The 20274-nt window shown below is 37.5% G+C and overlaps 2 protein-coding genes and 1 long non-coding RNA gene across 10 annotated transcripts in view; 1 reads left to right on the plus strand and 2 right to left on the minus strand.

Annotated features, from left to right (window-relative positions):
• On the minus strand, window positions 821-2220 carry MRPS25 (mitochondrial ribosomal protein S25). Its single transcript, XM_021409929.1, has 4 exons — window positions 1990-2220; window positions 1795-1901; window positions 1416-1503; window positions 821-1200 (listed from the first exon to the last, which is right to left on the minus strand). Exons 1-4 carry the CDS (start codon window positions 2121-2123, stop codon window positions 1008-1010), a joined length of 522 nt encoding a protein of 173 aa, XP_021265604.1. The 5' UTR covers window positions 2124-2220; the 3' UTR covers window positions 821-1007.
• On the plus strand, window positions 2398-20121 carry LOC110405033. The gene is made up of 2 exons (XR_002442646.1): window positions 2398-2533; window positions 19992-20121. It is a non-coding gene; the product is annotated as an uncharacterized LOC110405033 (long non-coding RNA).
• Window positions 3135-20274, minus strand: part of NR2C2 (nuclear receptor subfamily 2 group C member 2) — a 42748-nt gene continuing 25608 nt past the window's right edge. For 5 of the 8 annotated variants that reach the window (XM_021409914.1, XM_021409911.1, XM_021409913.1 and 2 more), the window contains 7 exons: window positions 19230-19403; window positions 18715-18892; window positions 17731-17852; window positions 17088-17227; window positions 16316-16453; window positions 14686-14791; window positions 3135-11897 (listed from right to left, as the gene is read on the minus strand). In XM_021409914.1, the coding sequence (XP_021265589.1) occupies window positions 11723-11897; window positions 14686-14791; window positions 16316-16453; window positions 17088-17227; window positions 17731-17852; window positions 18715-18892; window positions 19230-19403 (1033 nt within the window). In that variant the 3' untranslated portion in view covers window positions 3135-11722. The remainder of the gene's footprint in view (window positions 11898-14685; window positions 14792-16315; window positions 16454-17087; window positions 17228-17730; window positions 17853-18714; window positions 18893-19229; window positions 19404-20274) is intronic. The other 3 variants (XM_021409915.1, XM_021409909.1, XM_021409917.1) reach the window with 3 other exon arrangements.

The following is a 20274-nucleotide window of genomic DNA, read 5'->3' on the forward strand; positions in this document are numbered from 1 at the left end:
AGTTTCAGGAAGGGGTATGTTATCATTTGTCTTTCTTCAGTTAGTACAAGCTGGAAATCAGTAGGAACAATTAAAACATGCCTGGGGCTGCTGTGCTGCTTTAAGAGAAATTCTTTCCCTAGTTTCTCTATCCCAAAGCAAATATGATCTTAAGGGCTACACCAGGTGGAGCACTGCCAGCAGGCTCAGGGACCTGATCCTTCAACAGCACTGGGGAGGAGTACTACTACTCCACAGCCGAAGACCTGTGTCCTGTTCTGGGCTCAGTACAAGAGAGCCATGGACATACTGGTGAGAGTCCAAGGGCCATCTACAGAATTAAGAAATGGGAATCTCTCTCTTGCAAGGAGAGAGTTGAAACTGTTCAGCTTAGCAAAGAGAATGCTCTGGGAGGAAGAATCTTTACCAATGCTTATCATTACCTCAAGAGTACGAGGATGATGGTGCCAGGCTTTTCAGTGGGGCCTAGTGCCAGGGCAAGAAGAAATGGGCACAAACTAGACCAGAGGAGGATCACTATGGACATCAGAAAACGTACCAGCTGTGGAGTTTGAGCTCTGGCACAGGTTGTCCAAGAGACTGTGGTGGCTTGTGCGCTCTCTCTCTGAGCTCTTCAGAAGCTATCCAGACATGGTCCTGGGCAAGATGATCTCCAGAGGTCCCTTACAACAGCGGGCATTCTGTGAGTCTCTGATCCTGTTTTTGCTATAACCTTACACCTGTAGGCACAAGCAGGACCTAGGGCTCTGGTCGCTGCTTTCTCTGTTGCTTTCACATAGCTTTGACTGCAATGTTTTGTTAAAACTGGCACAACAAAAGCTGCTTCTTTAACTTCCATTTATTTAATAATATTTTTCACTATAATTTTTCTGGTTGTGGCTGTAAGAATGGGACAGGCATGTCAGTATCAGGTGAACTTGCTCCTCTTTCCAAGATGTGTTAACACTTGTCTCTGAAAAACCTTGATCATCCAGCCCTGAGGAAATGTAGCAGTATGACCTGATATGTCAGGCAGATGCTTCGTTTTTCAGAGGAGCTTTATATTTTCCTCTCATCTCTTTGGGCAGTGGCACAAAGGCAGGGCAAGGAACCTGGCCTTCAATTTCACACATGCACTCTCGCAGATGATACTTCTTGGGCCCAAAGGTTGCAGGATGTGACAGTTTTTGTCTTTCTCTTTCCTCTTTTTCAAGTGTTTCTCTAGAAAAAAAGAGAGATCTGTTTGTTATCAGCAGGCACCCCAGTGGTCTTTCCTTCTTTTCCCTGGCTGCAATTTACCAGACGGCTGGGTTTACCTGGTTAACCTAGTTCTGTTGAATTTCTTCCTTTTTTTTTTCAGGGACCCTAGAAGTTTTTAGGGGCTGTAGTATGATGTATGCTAGAAGCAATATTAGCTTATATTAAGAGTTACTTACTTGCTTTTCCCCAGAATCTTTTTAATGTGTTCAGTTATCTCCTTGTTGGTTTTATCTTCCACATCAACCAGAACTTGTTCTCCACTATCTGTTAAAAAAAAAATCACAGCAGTGTGAATAGTAGCTGTAAAAAAAAAAAAAAAAAAAAAGTGCTTTAAACGAAGATATAATGAAAAAAAATCTGCTGCTCTGCTACAATGGATACACAGTTTTCATTAGGGCAGGCAAAGCTGCCACGCATCGGGTAATGGGGGCGGGTGGTGCTTGGTAACATCGAACGGCATCTTTCTAACCCAGCAGGCGTCTCTTCCCCTTCCCTGCAAAGCCGAGGTCTGTGGACTGCGCTGCCCGCTCCCCTCAGCGGCCCCGGGGTACGTACCGAGGTAGAAACGGAGGAAGGGCGACGGCGTCATGTTCCTGAAGAGCATGATCTGCACCCAGGGGTTTTTGTACTGGATCTGGGGGATGTTGAAAAACACAAACTTTCTAGGAGGAAAAGAAAGAAGAACAGCACGGCAGGAGGTGGGCGGCGATGCTCCAGAGTAGAGGCCGCCGGTACCCGCCCCGCGCTAACCTCGCCCCCTCGCTCGTCTCCCCCGCCGTGTTGTAGTTCACGGTCATAACCTTCACCGAGCTCTTGAAAATGACGTCGCCCTGGCTGAGGTACTGCAGCGTCCGCCGCACGGGGAAGCGGCCCTTCATCGGCATGGCGCCCGCTCCCGCCCGCTGCCCGCACCGCCCGACGGAAGCGGGGACAAGCACCGCCCCGCAGCTGCGCACAAGGACGCGGCCGGGCGGGAGGCGGCGGGGTCGCGGGGCGCGCAGTTCGTGTCGTTGCGGGCTTTTCCCCCGCTGTCGCACTCGTGAAGCTCTGTCGTGACAGAGCCGTCGCACCAGGCCGCCCGTCGTTGTCACCAGCGTTGTATAGCCCGGCAGCAGGCCGGGGCACGCTGCCCAGGAGCCCACCGCGCGAGGCGCGTTTCGCAGTTAGTGAGAGTTCAGCAGCTGCGGGGAACTGCGCGTCCAGGGGAAGGGTGCCCGGAGCGGAGGACGCGCTGCGCCCGACGGCGGCCCCCAGCGCCTGGCAGCCACGCTGCGCCCCACGCCTCAAGTGACCGGTACCTTTTCTTCATGTGTGTTTTTCTTGTAGCCACCCAGGTTTGAAAACCGAAAGCAAAACTCTTTTTAACCCTATTTCTGCGAAATGAAACCCAGCACTCGAAGTTGCGGAGCTTCTAATAGCAGCAACAAAAAATTAAGTCAGTATCTTCCCTGTAAGAATAGATATGGTGTCTTTTAGCCCTAGTATACCTAAAGTGAAGGATGTGTTTACCATTCAAAACAGAGTCTGATTTCATTGTATTTAATACAAAGTGGGGGTGAAGGGAACTGAAATCCAACACTCTACCTTAGTTTAAAACGCAGGAGTAGAAAGGCAGCAGGTAATGTATTACCTCCTCCCATTCCTGAGGAGAAATGCATAAGTCTAAAGAAGATAAATTAAAACTTTTAAGAAAAGAAGTCTTTCTCAGCTTCTTCATAGAAGAACCCTTGTGACAGTAAGGTTCATGGGATTTATCTTGTCTATTATGGCCAGGCAAATCTCTGATAATCTCTGCAGTGAAGGGGAAAGTCCATTTCTGTAATGCAGTGGACTCAGACACCTAATGTTTATGAAATGCAGTGAACCTAAAAATAAAAAAAAAAAATCAAGATACATTTATATTTATAATTCACTTTAATAGTATAAACCTCACTTAGGTAGTAGTATTAAGCCACAACAATATAAAGCTACATTTAAACAGCATTTAATAAAATGCATAAGCTAAACCATGCACTGCAATACTCTATATAAACACAACAATGCAAATTCCTCTTCATGAACTGAAGACACTGATTAGATATAAAATTCATATTAAAAAAACATGCTATTATTTTTATATGCTATTACACATACAATGTTGACTTCACAAAAAAAGCTGTGAGAAATGAGTAACTCCTGTGATGTTTAAGTCTGAAATTAAAATCTAACAGCACAAACAATAGTTTTCCAGGAAGTATCCCAAAGAATTATAAGTAGGTAATTCCTTTTGTAAAACTGAGCTATTCTGGCAGGAGCTCACTACTGCCTGTTACGCCAAATGGATACAACACTTTGTAACATATGGTTTCTCAGTTATATAAACTGTTTGAACACCGGCTGCAAATGTGTTCTGGAGTACAGATTAATTATAAAGAACATTCCCACATTTTTACCTTAACTTCATTTCTGATAAAACATACGCTATGTAAGCAACATGGTTTTTTTTGATACTTAAGAAGATACTTTTTAAACTAATGAATTAAACTATTTTTAATCCACAACTGTAGAAAATACCATAAAGTGGACCTGTGCTTTGTCACTGTTTATCTAAGATCATTAAAAGAAATGTTCAAGAAGCCAATCATTCAGGAGTGCTAGATACCTGGCAAAACGTGTGCTTCGTAGACTTTTGTTTTCTGTGATCAAATACGGAAAGCTGATTACACGTTCCACACTTCCTGTAGAATATTACAACATCTGCTTTATTGCCACTTAAATTTCAGCACATTTTGTTCTTCAGAATAAAAGCAATTCAAACATGTATATAAAACAAATTCACAATTGAATGTTTAAATAGATTCAGTTCACGTCAATACCTCAGTCCGTTTCCTAATCTTTAAAACTTTACAATGACATTAATTAAAAGACATTCAGGTTTCCATTCAGCCTTTAAAGAGGAAAGGAAGCATTATACAGACCACACTGATTGTCATGACACCAACGAAGGACCATGTGTCACAGGAATTCCTGCCATTAATTTAAATAATTTTCCTGCTGAAGATCTCAGAAAGAGAACTTGAAACATCAAAGATGGATGCTTTACAAGTTTATATTCAAAACAAGAGCTTACGAACAAATGCTTACTAAACAATATAGCAAGAAACAAGAGAACATTCCTAGCATTCTTCATAGCAAAGATTTTACACACAGAGCCTGACTCTGAAAGAGACTTGTGCTTTACTTTAAGCATGCAAGAAACTCACTGTATTTATTGGTGTCTGCCCCTCTGCTCAAAGATAAACGTGCACAAGTCTTCACAACATCGAGTCTATAAGGTAAATGCCCAGAAAATTCCACTTCACCTTTTCAATACAAAAGACATGCTTAGACTACTCCCCTAGACACTCTGTAAAAATGCCTTAAAAAAAGTTAATGCGATTACCTTCACAGGCTTAACCACGTAACTTCAAGTCATCAAAAGGGAAAATGAACAAGAACGTCCTGTATTTTGACCATTTAGATATCTGAACATTCCCTATGCATAATAGACTTTGTTCAAGTCTAATTTCATACATGCTCTGTGTGCCCAGCTCCCACCCATTAATGGAAACTTCTCACACCCTGCAAGATCTGCACAGACTGCAGCTTCAGAAAATGGTAGAACGTGGAAACAGACAACAGCTTTGGTAACTGAACAAACAACAAACTCCCTTTAGTTTGTTGTTACATTTTTAAATGGCATTGGCTGCATGCTGTTCTACATGCTACTGCTCAAGGATGCAGGGAAACATTGTTTTCTTCCAATTAGCTACAGCTGAATACTTGAAACCCTCTTACAATGTTTCACTGTGGAATAAAACTTTACAGAAAACATTTCTCAGAAGGCTGAAAGAGAGTAAGTATATATTGAAAATATGGAAGTATGACTGTAGTTTTTTTTTTTTTTTAAATACATTAATTTTTAACATATTTCAGGTTCTACCAACTCTTTACTGGCTCACTTCACCAATCAAATGAGAAAAGGTGAAGGGAATAATATAAAAGCCAGAAGCTTCACTGAATATACTCCTGAGTATTAAAGAGAAAATACCAAACTTAAGCTAGGGTTAGAAAAAGGAGCAAAGCCCTGAAATTCATGGGTGTTCACTTGCTTTAAGCCAGGCTTAGTTTGGGCTCAGAAATGAAAATTAAGTTGCTCTGAATTAGAAAACAAAAGAAAAGTTTTAACAAAGAACATCAGGAATATTTGGCTACATATATGTACATATTTACATACACTGCACACTTTATATACACTGTACATAATATATTTAGACATATAAACACATATACATTCATAAACATACAGCTATGTACATAGGCATTAGCTGTTTGAGTGAGTTATTGTATTGGACATGCAGAAATGTACAATGGTGGGAGGCACAAAATAGACGTAAAATACTTTTTTTTTTTTTTGTAAAGGGGAGGAAGAGCAGTATGAATTTAAGAATAAGCCATTTTCCTATTTTCAAAGCATTCATGCAACTCAGATAATAAAAAGGGCTATGGGAATTATGGAACATTATGACAATGTTATTTGTGATGATTTATGATTTCACAGAAAAACTCAGGATAATTTTGGGGCTGGATGTTTTTCTAGTCTAATATTTAGACTCAGAGCATTTAAACTTTAAGAAAGATTTTACTTTAACTTGCACCCTTGGTATACATGATTTTTTTGCACATGTAATTTCCCATATAATGTTGATAATTTTAATTAGAGCAAAAGTAGGATTGTATCATTATCTAACAAGAGGGCTTACAGCATTTTTAGTCAAACAATAAGCCTGAGTTTAATTCAAGAGACTTTACTGATAACTCAGCAACTTTAGAATCAAAAAGCACAAGAAGCATTTTCCACTTACACTTCCCTTTACCATGCCTTCTCAGTAATTTTTATACAAAGCCATTTTAAAAATCATTTTCTGATATTCAAGGTGCAGTAGATGCTGACAATTTGACCTTTCTCTGCCCTTTAATCTCCTTTGGGGGTGAACATGGCTTCACATTGCTAATTCTACCTGGATAAATTGAGGTATCAGGTTTTAAGATGTTGTATGCTGCTGCCACAACAGGCCCATGTTTGTCATCAGGGCAAGCTGTCACCACATCTGTTGTTTGCCACTTGCCATACAACAGGGTCAGACAGGAACTTGCTCACGTGTTATTCCTGCTCTTTCACTTATAGGGCAACAGCAGAGTTGAAAAGAACCAGCCTCTCCTGTTTTTGTGCTCTAAAGAATAAGTGAAGGAGAGGAGAGGGGTTTCAAACAGAAAAACAATATATACATATATATTTTTCTCCTTTTTTTTTCTGGGGAATATGATCTTACAGGTATTTATTGGTGCACCTGTTCTCTCCTCCCTAAGCAGTGTTGATAGAACTGACTGCTGGGCTACACACTGAGTTTCATTTCTACTTTATAAGCACCTTAAATGCTGTGGAACTGGATGACGATACTATCATAACTCACAGAGTTTGCTCAACAAACATTTGCTAGAAGTGTATCTTTGATTGACCTGCCAGTTCTACTACTCACATCGCTCAGTTCAAACAGGTCTCAATCATTGGTACTGTTATTGCAGAAAGCAGCTTTTGTGTCTTATGGTCTCTATCAAAGAAGATAAACTCAGGAGACTGGTTTGACCTGGAAGCCTCGGTCCTGACTTATTTTCTCAATCACACTGCAGAATATGCCTTCTGCTGAAGGCATAAAGAGAATGCAGAGACAGCTGTTTTCAGTACAGAAACCTGGAGTCAGTGCTATTTCTGTTACTGCTGCCCTGAGGGCCAAGTGCTTCAAAATGATGGTTAAAAAAACCCTATTGTAAATGATACCAAGTAATCAACAAGGACAAACAATTCTTTCATGTCTTTGAGCGCTATGAAATCTGAGCCTTCTTAATTAACATTTTGTAATCTGCTCTGGGGAACCTGCTTTAGCTGGGAGTTGAACTACATGATCTTCAGAGGCCACTTCAAACACCCCACAATCCTGTGACTCGTTGAGTTCAAGGCAGTTAAAATAGAGTCTTGCATGCTTCCAAGGATCTCACTTAAAATTCCTGGAGATTTCTTTTTTCTTTTCTTACCTGTTTCACAGCAGAACATCTCCACTTGCACCAAAAGCACTGTATTTCATTTACAAGCAGTGTAAATAGGCAGAGAAAAGTGACTTTTGCAGGCGGTCTTAGTCCTGCATCTCATTAATCCAATGTATGTAAATCAGTATACCTTTTTGCCTTTCTCACAAATGCAGTACAAATAATTATCTCAAAGCTAACCCCAAATACTCCTACACTGTCACTGTCATTGTTCTTTTTTGTCTACAAGATCCAAATCCATTCCTTCTCAAGAATTAGGAAACAAATGAAGTGTGCAGACCATGGACATTATTGCTTTACGATCACTCCCTCCACACACAAGTTTTGGTCAGTACAGAATTCTAACAACTTTCTGAATGAATTATTACCAATACGTACGCATAAACAAGTTCTGTTCCATCTAATCAGATACTTCATCACTATTTTTCCACCAAGTTATAATATTTTCATTTCAGGAGCAGCAGAAACAGGACCTGGAAGATTCTGAAGAGTATATTTTAGGCACTAAGTAGAGCTTCAGTGAGATGACACTTTTCTTAGAATCACTTAGACTGTGATCCTTTTTGAGTCTAGTTCTGTAAACACAAGTTTGGCCTTTATTAGGCCTGTATGAAAACAAGTTATTTCCATACTTACAAGTCAAGAAATTGTTTTTCAGGAATTTTACAATAATGTAAAAAATCGTGTTCCATATTCACAAGCAAAAGGCTGTACTTGCAAAAAAGAAACAAAGTGAAACTCATTTAAAGGACAAGTTAATTAGATTAGTCTGTGACTGCTTTCCACTCACTGGCGAACTCAGCAACGACACTAGCTACCATTAGCCTTGTAGTATTTTTTGCAGTACCAGTAATTTTTTTCCTAATATAACATAGGCGGATTATAACAGATCAGAATTTATGATGCAGCTTAACTGCAAACTAGATAATGAGTTTAAAATTCTATTAAGCTTGTAGCTGTACTATGTCTACTCTTCTACCTTTATTATGTTAGATTGGCCTGAAAACTCAATTGCCATAATAAGTTGGAAAATGGTGAACACAGATCTCATAAAAATTGTCTCTGCTCTATTTTCCTTATCTGTGCCTCCTGTGGTTGCTAGCAAGGAACACCTTAACTGTTGGCAGAAAGAATCTCTTTGTCAGTTCTACATCTTTAGAACATCTAGCTTATGCTAGTGGACAGGTGAAGGAAAGAAAAACATTTCTTCAAACGAACTAAAATAGCTTTGCTGCTAGGTAATACTTGAAATTTAGCACAAAGGAGTCCTATTCCACTGGAGAATATGGTTTCGTATGGCAGCGATTGCTTTCAATGGCTCATTCACGTGCCAAACCTTTGACTCATTTTTGTGACAGCCCTTGAGCAGCATGTGGGAAAGAAGCGTCACGTTATTTATCACAACTATTTTAGTATTTACAGTTAGCATTCAAATACGCAAAACATTCTAGACTATGAATGTTTAAGCTGAAGGATCTACTACCTGCTGTCCAAATTTCCACAATGCCAGCTGTTAGGCTCAGAATCAAATTAGTGTATAATTAGAGAAAACATTTTCATTAATAGCAAAAAGACTGATACATACTGGTTCTGACTAATGCAAGACAGCCAATCGTGCTGATGATGCTGAACAAAGAGAGGCTTTTAAGCTTCTGATATAACCTAAACTATGGAACTGCTTCATTATATAAATTCTAGATATGGGTTGCACTGTGGTAACTTCATTTACACGTTAGTATTTTATCCTAGGTAAAATATTGTTAGAAGTCCAAGCAACTTTTTGCAAAGAACGGCAATAATAGAGTCATATTGAGGATATTATTATGTGGCCTTCCATTTTTTAGGTACTCTAGTTCATTTGCAAACAGAGCTGCACGGTATCTACTCTTCCGATTTACAAATGCGTACACTTCAAGTTTTACTTCATATGGCCCTCCGGTAGCCCCCAAAAAACCTACAACGGGCTTTATTTTGTTCCCTGAACAACTACAGTCACAGCACAACTAGGAAAAATGAGGAAATCAAACTTCTGCACTGAAAATTGGACCCTTTTACTTGAAAAATTGAAGTGAAAATGATTCTTGTCATGAAAAGCTATCAGGTGTGTATTCAAATTTGAAGAAGAAAATCCTCTGTCTAGCTTTTGTGATCAGGAATATTTCATTTCTCTTTAACAATGCCTACTTAGTTGCTTAAATAATTTTTACAAAATATTGGAAGAAAACAAAACCTTTTTCTTGCAATGAAAACCATTACAAGTTCAACGTATACCACTTTTAGAACAATGACAAAATGCCATAAAATTAAAAATTTTAACAAAACCAGCCACAAAGTTTTCCAAAGTAAGTACTTCTTTTGTTGTTGATAAAGCCACTATTTTTAATTCTTACACCTTTAGAACAGGGACTTTGCACCAGGTGTGCTGACATAATCACACTAAGTCATACTGCAATGCAACAACTAGTTCAAAGTCTTGCATTCCAGTTGACTGAACGTTCAGAATGCAGGCCTTCCACCACATTATAAGTACAACAATTTCATTCAATATAGCAAAAGCTAAGAGAAAAGTAAGTGCAATATTACAGATCTCCACAAATATACCGGACTCTTTGTTGCATCCTTTAGAGAACATGGATGTTCTAACAGTGGTGACTGCACAAGATCTTAACGCATCCAGAAGCTAAAATTACATAGCCTTTGTAGTCATATAATGCTTATGTCATGATGAGTTGTACAAATGTGAGTCTCCTAATGAGAATGAAGTACACCAGGTCAGAACTTTTTAATTACATCAGAACCTTTATGTAGACCTGCTTAAGGTCTTTGCTACAATTCAGACTTAAAAGACACAAACACCAACCTGGTTGTGACCCTAAATAAGTGTCACTACTGGAAGAAAAAAAAAAGTGCTGAATTTCTCATTAGATTTTTGTCACATAAAATTATGGAAATAGAAAACATCTCTATCATACAAATAATTAAACTGATGCACCTAATATGCCAAGATCACATGAAGGTATTAACCGCCATGACTTTTTTTTTTTTTTTTTTAAGAAACAAAACACTTTGTTTAAAATACTCATGTCGATAATAATAAATTATTCTAAACTAAAAGCAATGCTAGTAGGTAATGACCAGTACAAGAAAGCATGTTGATGGCTGATCACTCTGGGCTATTAAAAAAGTCGTTCACTTTATCACTTTATATCAGTCATTAACCGCAACTGTACAAAAAATTGTAAATCCCAACTATATTTCATTCTCAAACTGAGCCATAAGAAGGCTGAAAGCACTGCAAAACTAGGAGTGCTTTGTCTAATATGGGGTCAGAAAAAATTATGAGAGCTTTATAACATACCCTTGTTGACAGCCAGAGGTTCTCAGTTTTCCAGGTTTTAAATTGTACCTTCGGCTGGATGATGAGAGTGTGCAGGAGTACATACAGAAGGAGTGTATTTGTAGATACGCAAAGCATTCTAAAAGAGCATCTCTATTTGAAAACGACTATTCATCCAGTTAATGACTGATTATTCTCCACAACCAAAAGGCTTCCTATTAGAATAACATTTATCATAAATGTGGAGCTAAATAGAAACTTTAAGGAACCTGAATAATTCACCATTGCTGTAGAAAGAAACTTTTTTTTCTCCTAGCTTTGCTAATTTCTGCGGCATGTAACAGTCACTATGATCAAATCATGCTGTTAATAACAACTGCACTAATTTAACGGTATAGTTTCTTATAATGTGGATATCCAAGAATCCACATTACTATTTAACATATAACATAAGAGCAAGTGACTTTTTGTGGAATAAATGATTGTCTCCGGTAGCATTCTACATTTTCACAGAAATCACTAGCATTTTTACTAAGGACATATGCAATTTTTTCATCCTTCCTACTCATAAACAGGATGTTGATATTATCACTTTGATAAGAAGTGCTTACAAAGTGCTAGTATTATACCCCAGCAATTATTAGGTATTAATTCCAAGGATATTTTTAAGTCTACCTATACTGCTCATTTTTAAAGTAATCTTATTACTAAACTCTGATATTATAAAACTCTATTTTTAACCACTGATAATTTCTAAATACAAAGCACGTGAAAAGTAAGTTCAGTAACCTATAGCCTTTTGAATGAAAGGCATCAAAAATATTCCTTATGGCAGAAAAGGTCCCGTAGCAGCTCTTTTAATAGCTGCTTCTTGTCAATGTTAGCAAACAGACAAAGAGAAATCTGATAGGAAACAGGTAACAAGTTGGAAATATTTGTACATACCAAAATGCTATTCTTTTAACTTCTTAATTGTAAGTTTTTATGAAAATTACTTTGATCCTTCAAATTGTGTTGTTCCCACTATGCGGATGTGCCAGTTATTTGACCATTATATTCTGCTGTTTCCATTTTGAGAATGTAGGGGATTATGCTGTCAATTGGAACATTTCCAATGAGACCAGTAAAAAATAGTTCCTCAGTAATGCTAGAGCTCATCAGCCTAAGTGCTGGCAGGCGAACTAGAATCCGGGCTAGCCTGAAAAAGAAGTTCAGCAAATTATAAATACATAAATTTAAGTTAAAAATACCGTGTGGCTAAAAAGCTGGATCTGCTATTTTTATTACCATAACTAATGAATGGGAATAAAGAGGCAATTAAAACTAGTTCAGCTATCAGAAAAAGAACTATTACTTTTCTATCCTGCAAGTGAAATGAAAAGCGTCCATCTTTCTTAGTGGTTCTTTGGTGAACAGGACATGTTATTGCCCTTTGAAGATATAAATCTGTATATATAAACACACCATTCTCCTGCTCTGCTTCTGAAATACTCAGCTCTGGAAGCACTTCATAGTTCAGGACAATGCTCAGATGAGAAATATTCCTACTGACTTATTATGCACTGACATTTGCACAATTTTAAGAGTCAAATGATTATTTAAAATTGAAACCATAAATAGTGTAGTCCTCAGTTACCTAGAAACTTAATGACAAGCCAAACAGCAATAAGGGGACTACATATGTATAGAAAGGATTTAGAGAATCTGCTTCTGATGAGAAAATTAATTCCAAGGGGTGTGCTGCTATTTATACATGCTTCCAAATGGTGTGCTTTTTGTCTATTAGGACTTTAACAAACATCCAATGTAACAAAGCGATCACATTACACTTCTGGACTTCTAGTGCATCTTCAATTTTTAATTGAGAGCCATGTTGGAAGCATATCTGCTGTGTGTATATGGCAGATATATATCACAATTGTCAAAATAAATACATTTTTTGAATTGGAAGCATGAAATTGCAAAACTTAGGCAGCACTGAACACAGGCTGTTGGAATGCTTGACTGTCTACAGAGAAAATAGATAAAGACCATTCAAATAATAGACAACATCTTGCAACCTTAGGGGAAAACTGCAAGAAGATTCAAGACATGGTGCTACTTTGTGAAAATGATGACACGTGTGCTTCAATTTGTGCTAGCATTCCATTGCTCAGAAGTAATCAGATTTGTACTCTAGATTTATCCGTGTGTGAACATAGAGCTATAAATGACAAATTAAAATACAAAATAGGGTTTTGGAAATTCAACTCTGATCTTCACTCTGGAGCCTACTACTAAGAAAACTAAGTATATGGAACAAATTCTGTATTTCTTATGGCAGAAGTCCACCTCTCTTTCACAAAATCAGAATAATTGAACTGTATGTGGAAGAACAATGTTGGATCTGAGGATATTTCTGAAGCAGAAATCCCATCTCTATCGCACTTAACTGGAAATCCTAATGCCCCACACAGTGCTATCTGTATAGAATCAGTGTAGAGACCAGTTTCTGAGATGGGAGAAGCTCTTTTAGAATTTCACCCCCTCCCCTCCTCCATGTTACACAACCCTCAGAACTTGCTTAAATATAAGGGATCACATGATTTTTTTTTTTTATTTTAACATGGAAATGACTCTCACAGTAAAATAAAGTTCAAACACAGTCCTTCCAGTACTAAAAAGCAGCTTAAAAATCTGGAGGGATACAGACTTTTTACATGGTCTGACTGTGAAAGGCAAGGAGGAGCAGTTTTAAAGAAATTTAGGCCAGATGTTAGGGGGAAATTCTTTACTCAGAGAGCAGTGAGGCCCTGGCACTACTGCCCAGAGAAGCAATGGTTGCCCCATCCCTGGATAGGGCCTCGTTCAGCCTGAGCTGGTGGGGGGCAACCAGTCCACAGCAGGTGGTAGGAATTAAATGTCCTTTAAGGTCTCTTCCAACCCAAGCCATTCTGTGATTTTACCATTACTAGACAGAAGTTAGAATTCCCCTTGTAGTATCGGGAAAGATCTTGCTGGTGAAATTTAAAAATAAAACAATTTTGATGGAGATTACTGGAAGTCATTTACTCCTAGGCAAGTAATGAGCAGAAACAGCTGAGAGCTGACAAAAACAAATCAGGCACTTTCAAAGACAAGTCCTTGGAAATGTAAAAAAAAATAAAGGTGAAAGTAAGTAGGAAGTGAGAATTTCTTAGAACATTAAGAGTTGGTTATTGTTTTCCACATATAAACCTTATTTTTTCAAGATTTGCAAACTAACAGCTTTCTAAACTAACTGTTTAAATATTTTTCTGCACATGTATCTTGACAAATAGTTAAAGGATGATAATCACCTTTTATTATGTCAAAGCCTCTTTGACAATTAACTTGAAAAAGGTGGCAGTCTGAGTTAAACAACTTGAGACTTCTAACGTAGACTATAATTCTGTCTAAGTATTGAAATAAAATTCTCAAAAAAACCAAAAAACACCAAACAACAACAAACAGGACAAGAGGTAACAATTTTTAAACTAAAAAAGGGTAAGCTTAGATTAGATATAAGATTTTTTTCCACTATGAAGGTGGTGAAGCACTAGCACAGGCTGTTCAGAGAAGCTGTGGATGCCTCAGTGCTGGAGGTGTTCAAGATCAGGCTGGATGGGTCTTTGGGCAACCTGATCTAGTGGGAGGGAGATTGGAACTAGATGGTCTTTATGGTCCCTTCCAACTCATCCATTCTATGATTAAAAACAACAAAAAAAAACCCACAACACAACCAAAAAAACCCCACACAAACACAAAACACACACACAACCCAAGCCTCACTTAGAAAAAAATAACTTTTTGCTTCATTCTATCTTTAAACAATCCTGCTTGCTTCTGTGAACAAGGTTCTGGCTGTCTCACCTCAACAGTCAAGAAGAACAGATGTCAAAAAGAAAATTACAACATCATGATGCTATTTTGTACTTTTGCCAGCTACAGCTCACAACATTGTTTTGGGTACTATAGACAATAAATACCTATAAGTATCTTCTGGATAGGTTTTTTGTACATAGTCCTGCAATTCCATCTGTGCCTTCTCCTGGAATTTTTCTATTTGGGTTGAACTGTTCAGACCAGGGTGATCTAAAGAAACAAAACATTTCTACATGTCGATTGTTTCCCTATACATTGTAAAGTACATGTACGTACATGATTTAAACAATGTATTGTGATTTTTATCATGTTAGTTGAATAAATTTAAACCATTCAATTGAACATTTTCTTCCTGGCTTCAGAAGTGGCATACTCACTTTTCTCTCCATTGCTGGCTGTATCCACAAGAAAGCAGAAAAAGATTAATCTCGTAGGTATATACCAGGCAATGACATTTCCAGTTTATATTTCTAACTCTGCTCTTTAAAATGCATTTTCCTCTGTAATTTCAATTATCTAAGCAGATTGAGTAATATCTAGTTTTTTCTTGACAGATTGACTTCCTGATCTTGAAATGGTACCATGTTTTAATCACACTTTGCTCTGTACCTCAAAGAGGGTCACATGATCACAAAAACTGGAAATATCACAGATTTGACTATGCCCCAATATTTTCACCATTGTGTGCAAAGGAATGGGGCAGAACTACATTGAATTTGGAAAGGTTCTTGCTCCTCAGACTTGCATTAAAGCCCTAATAAATCTAAATCGAATAATATGATCTACAGGAAATTTCCAAAAGCAATTTCAGGACACCAGTATCTTCTAATTAAACTGAATTTTTATTACAAAGAGAAAAATAATATCAACGCAAAAAACAAAAACAACCATTCAAACAAAAACAACAACAATAAAAACACTAACAAAAAAAATGCAGCCTGATAACAAGATATTCCTTTTCTTGGTACTTTGTTAAACTCAAAAGTGGTAAATTATTCACTTGAATTGAAGATATTTACATTTCAGGGCAAGACCTTCCCATGCACTCAGTCTGTCAGCAGTTTTAAATTAACCTTCCAGCATTGCACGAACATTTCTCTACCTTTGCTGAAGAAACTGTCACTTCCCCTTTCTTTAATATCCTACTTTGTAATTCCAGAAAATTTGTAGCATCTTCTTTAAGGAAATCCTCACCTCACAAATACTATTGATCGCGCTTTACATATCTGCTGTCATTTTTTGGTAACAGACAGAAGACAGCTTGCTTGCATTTAATTCTGGAGATTTGTTGGAAGCTCCACATATAAAATATCGTGGTGCTTCTGCTCATATTTCACCATTCCTCTTACAAGTGCCTTAAAAATATTAACACTGAAGTCAATTTCTTCTTGCCATTTTGAGAATGTATTTCTTCCAATCCTTCCTGCCATTTGCTTCACTAATATTGCTTGTTAACTTATTGCTTATCAGCTGAAGATAATCGATAGTCTAGTCTCCTAAACTGGGTTCTGAAGAAATACTTGATAAACTGGAGCTGTAAATAACACAAATTTGTTGGTCCAAAGTTATTTTTAAAATATATATTGTTTGTGATAAATCACTATGGATCACTCATTTTATCCACAGCTTAACAGAACAGTCTCATCTCAAGACATTAGCCTCATAAAAAATTGCTAGAACATTAACGTAGGAATCCTTATTATTTTAAACAAATACTGTTACTAAGTTCCTTACCAGGGCTAAAGAGGACTATAGCTTTAAGGTATGCATATTCATATCCATCAATATCAATCTTGGCCATGCTGTTACAGAACTCCTGAAGTTTCCAGATGTGTTCCATGACTTGCTTTATTCTGTCTCCAGAAAGCTTATCTACAAAAAAATAATATTTTTTCATGTGAGCTCAAGTACATCCAATATATTAAACAGCATTTGGTTTTTTTTGAAAGAAGTGACAAATCCAAATATTTTGTGTCATTTTGTTCCACTCACAAAGAAGCAAAATTGCTTCAGACAGGATCTGACAATACCAGGCAAAGTATTCACAGGTAGGCCCATAGTCAAATACAGGAAGAAGAGTTGAACTGACCCAACTGGTGAAGGGGATCTCTGACTATGCAGCACTCCTTCTCAGGAAGCAGCCTAGGTCCAAGGGATGTTCTCCCTTCAGAGCCTGGCCCTCGTAAGAGCACAGTGTGGCTCCACTCTGGGCCCTAACCCTTTTGGTCACGTGGAGAGCACAGATGCAAACACTGCCTGTGCTCCCTGGGCCATCTACACCCTTTCATCAGGTGCTCTATCACCAGTTCAAGCCCTGACCTAAAAGTTCCCCTACACATTTGGTATTTTAAAGCCACTTAACATGTAAGGATGGCAGCTTTTTCCCCTGGATCCTGGGGGAACAATTCTGTTACCAACTAGAAAAGGCTTTGTGAGAAATGTTATTCAAACTCCACTTTATGACCCTGTACTAAACATACATAAAAATCACATAGTGAACACGTACCTTCCTGAATGCTGTTCTGAAGATGGTTGACAATAGCTGCTAGGATAGTTGACAGACTCATCACTTGTGCACACTGTGCCAAGCCTAAGGTAAACAGCTCATTCCAACAGGCACGCACGAGGCTTGTGTTACACTCCTGGCTACGAACAACACAAAATCAGCAGTAGCTAGTTTTCATATCAGATTGGTGTTACTCTCTCTATATAATGTATCAATTATAACAATTAGTTACAAGGGTTAACATATTCCAACTACCATACTAAAATGGCTTATATTAGCATATTACAAGTATTCCAAAAAGCAAAAAAAAAGTAATAGATCGACTACATGAAACCATACCAGTTATCTCTAAAATGGTGCTCACCATTTCTTTACCAAAATATATTTCTACAAATTAAATGCTTGCTTTTGATTCAGCTTCCGTAACAGCAGTAACATCAGATATTGTAGTTATCCCTTCCTCGGCCACCTTCTATATTACTCTCCAAAACAGAAAATATTGTATAGCCTTCACACATTTTGAAGAATTCAGTAACCATTAAACAATTCCCTCATTTGAAAATTCAAAATAGTTGAAAAGTGTTAACATCAGTGCTTTAATTAATTAGAAAGCAAACCATTCAACAGAAGAATGTCTACCTACCCAAGTGCTTGAAATGCAGGTATGGATCTAGCCCAGTGCATAGATAAGAAAAGTAGCCGTGATGCTGACTCACAGATGTAGTGTACATTAAGATACTCTGGCATTGGACTGGGCATTGTCAGCTGCAAAATGCAGAGTACAATATGTACAGTCAAGGTATAAAATGATTTTTATTATTAATGAAGTAACCACTGAAAACATTCAAACTACTCTCATTGTCTGACATAAGCAATTGTGTGACAAGATATTGTCAAAGTAAAACTTTACTAAATAAGCCATTACTACTTGCAAGGAATGCAAAATGGGGATGGGAAACAGAAATAACATGAGAGAGCTCAAATGTTTCATTCTGAATTAATTCTCATGTAATAACAAATCCATATACTTGTATTTCATTGCTTGCTGCATTGTTGACTAACATCATGGTACTATGAAACTATTTTCTAAAACTTTTTAAAAGTAAAATAAAACCTAAAGCAGGAAAATTGTAGAGTATGAATTTACAAGCACAAAACACCACTAATAAGAATAAGCAGGTTATGATTAAACTTTGACTACATTAAGTACTACTATTTCAGTAATGACCTTTGTAACTCTTTAAACAGTGCCGTCTGATAACAATGATTGTTACTGTAATTGTTATTGTAATTGTTTCTACCACAATTTTCATCAATGTGTTCTTGTCTGAGTAGTGGAACTGAAGCGACCTAGAAAGGCACTGTAACTTCTCGTTACACACAGAAACCTTTTAGATAGAACTTCTACATTACCTAGAACTACTATATGGAAAGTGAAATAAATGTCTTATGAAAAAACACTTATACATTTTAGACAGAGCATGCAAGAGTGAACACAGTATTAGATTCTTTCAAATACCAGGTGCTATTCTAGATCGTTATATTTAATTTTGCTAAAGAAAGCATAGTAAACTCTTCTTTTGGATTATGTCTTTAATGGTTTAGTAAGACATGTCAAGGAACATACCTTAAACGTAACATGTGTATCTGTAAGTAAGGGTCCTTCCACTTCAATAATTGGTGTCGACTGATCTCTACTGATTACATGAATATTCCCTCCTCCTGTAGGATCCATCCCATCTGCCAAGTTAGGAGCTGCTGTACCATCTGTGGTATTGAGTGCTTTAGCCAAAGTATCAAATGCCCTGCAATAAAGAGTGACAGTGAAAGAGTGTCTCCTCGCACTCTCAAAAATTTTCAAAGCAGCTGTTAAATAAAATACAATGAGGCATTTCCACTCAGAAGTTAACATAAACGGGAACTATTTACCCTATGACATGAGGCCAGATTTTTTCATTACAGCCCAGTTCTTTTGTACTGTTCGGACATTACACTAGGAATGGCCAGTATACAGCCAATCAAAAAAACTTCCCTGTAAGGAATTCTACTACACTGTGAATCATGCTTTAATTGTTTCATACTAGTATTTGTACTAGTAAATGGGATGTTTCCACTCACCATTCACTACCAGCTTCTTCTCACCTTGGAAGTTTGTAATAGATTGTGTGAATCCTCACAAAGACCATGTGCAGTCTGGAGAATATCCTGAAGACTCTGTCATTACAAACCAGTTTCTTGAAACAGTGGAGAATACTGCAATCCCCTCCTGGACAACATACCTCAATTTCCTTCTCCTGAAGACGATGCCTTAGAAATCTTATGACAGTAATATAAGAAAGACTAGGTCCTGTACTTTATTCTCAAACTGTAGCTGGGCCATTGCAGAAATAAGGCTAATTCCCTCTTTATGATGACTGAGCTTGGGATTAGATTCAGAATTTTGTGCTCCATTTTAATACTAAGGGATGATATAATGGTATTCGATAGTGTTGCTCTGCTACTACTTATGTTCAGAAGTTGGGGGATACTTTTTTTTTTTTAAGCAGAAAAAGATGACTACAAGTTTAAAAAAATCAGAAGCTGCAGTGACAATAATAGACTTAAGAGCCTGAAGTAAAGCACCTCTTAAAAATCTTCTACTTGAGAAATACTGGACAGTTCTGAGGCCAAGAATTTTTCTTATTTCACTGTACTGCCAACTTACATTTTCCTTCAAACAACAAGAAAAGAAGAATAATAAAAAACCAATATTCTCCCAACAAAAACACTATTACCCCATCCCTAAAATCTCAAGATTGTGCTGTTTTTCCTCATTTAATAAAGTCTTCAAATTCCTTCTAAACATTAAATAAAAAATGTTTATTCGTATTAATTTAACCACAATTGTCCTATTTTAACCAACAGGTATTTTGGCAGCACAATCTCGCAGAAAAATCATACAGACCTCCGAGGAAAAGAGCTAAGGGCAACAAGCACTTCACAGGAGAAGCTTCCATATAACATGCCTATCAAATAAAGCTGTATCAAAATATTACTATTCTCGGTGTTTCTGAAGGCCACAAGCCAGTAATTTATTCAAGCACTGAAAGAGGCTGCTCACAGAAGTGGTGGAATCCTCATCCCTTTAGACATTTCAGAGATGTATGGATGCAGCACTAAGGGACATGGTTTAGCTAAGAGACTTGGT

Source organism: Numida meleagris, chromosome 11 (genome assembly GCF_002078875.1).
Source record: "Numida meleagris isolate 19003 breed g44 Domestic line chromosome 11, NumMel1.0, whole genome shotgun sequence".
Lineage (NCBI taxonomy): Eukaryota > Metazoa > Chordata > Aves > Galliformes > Numididae > Numida > Numida meleagris.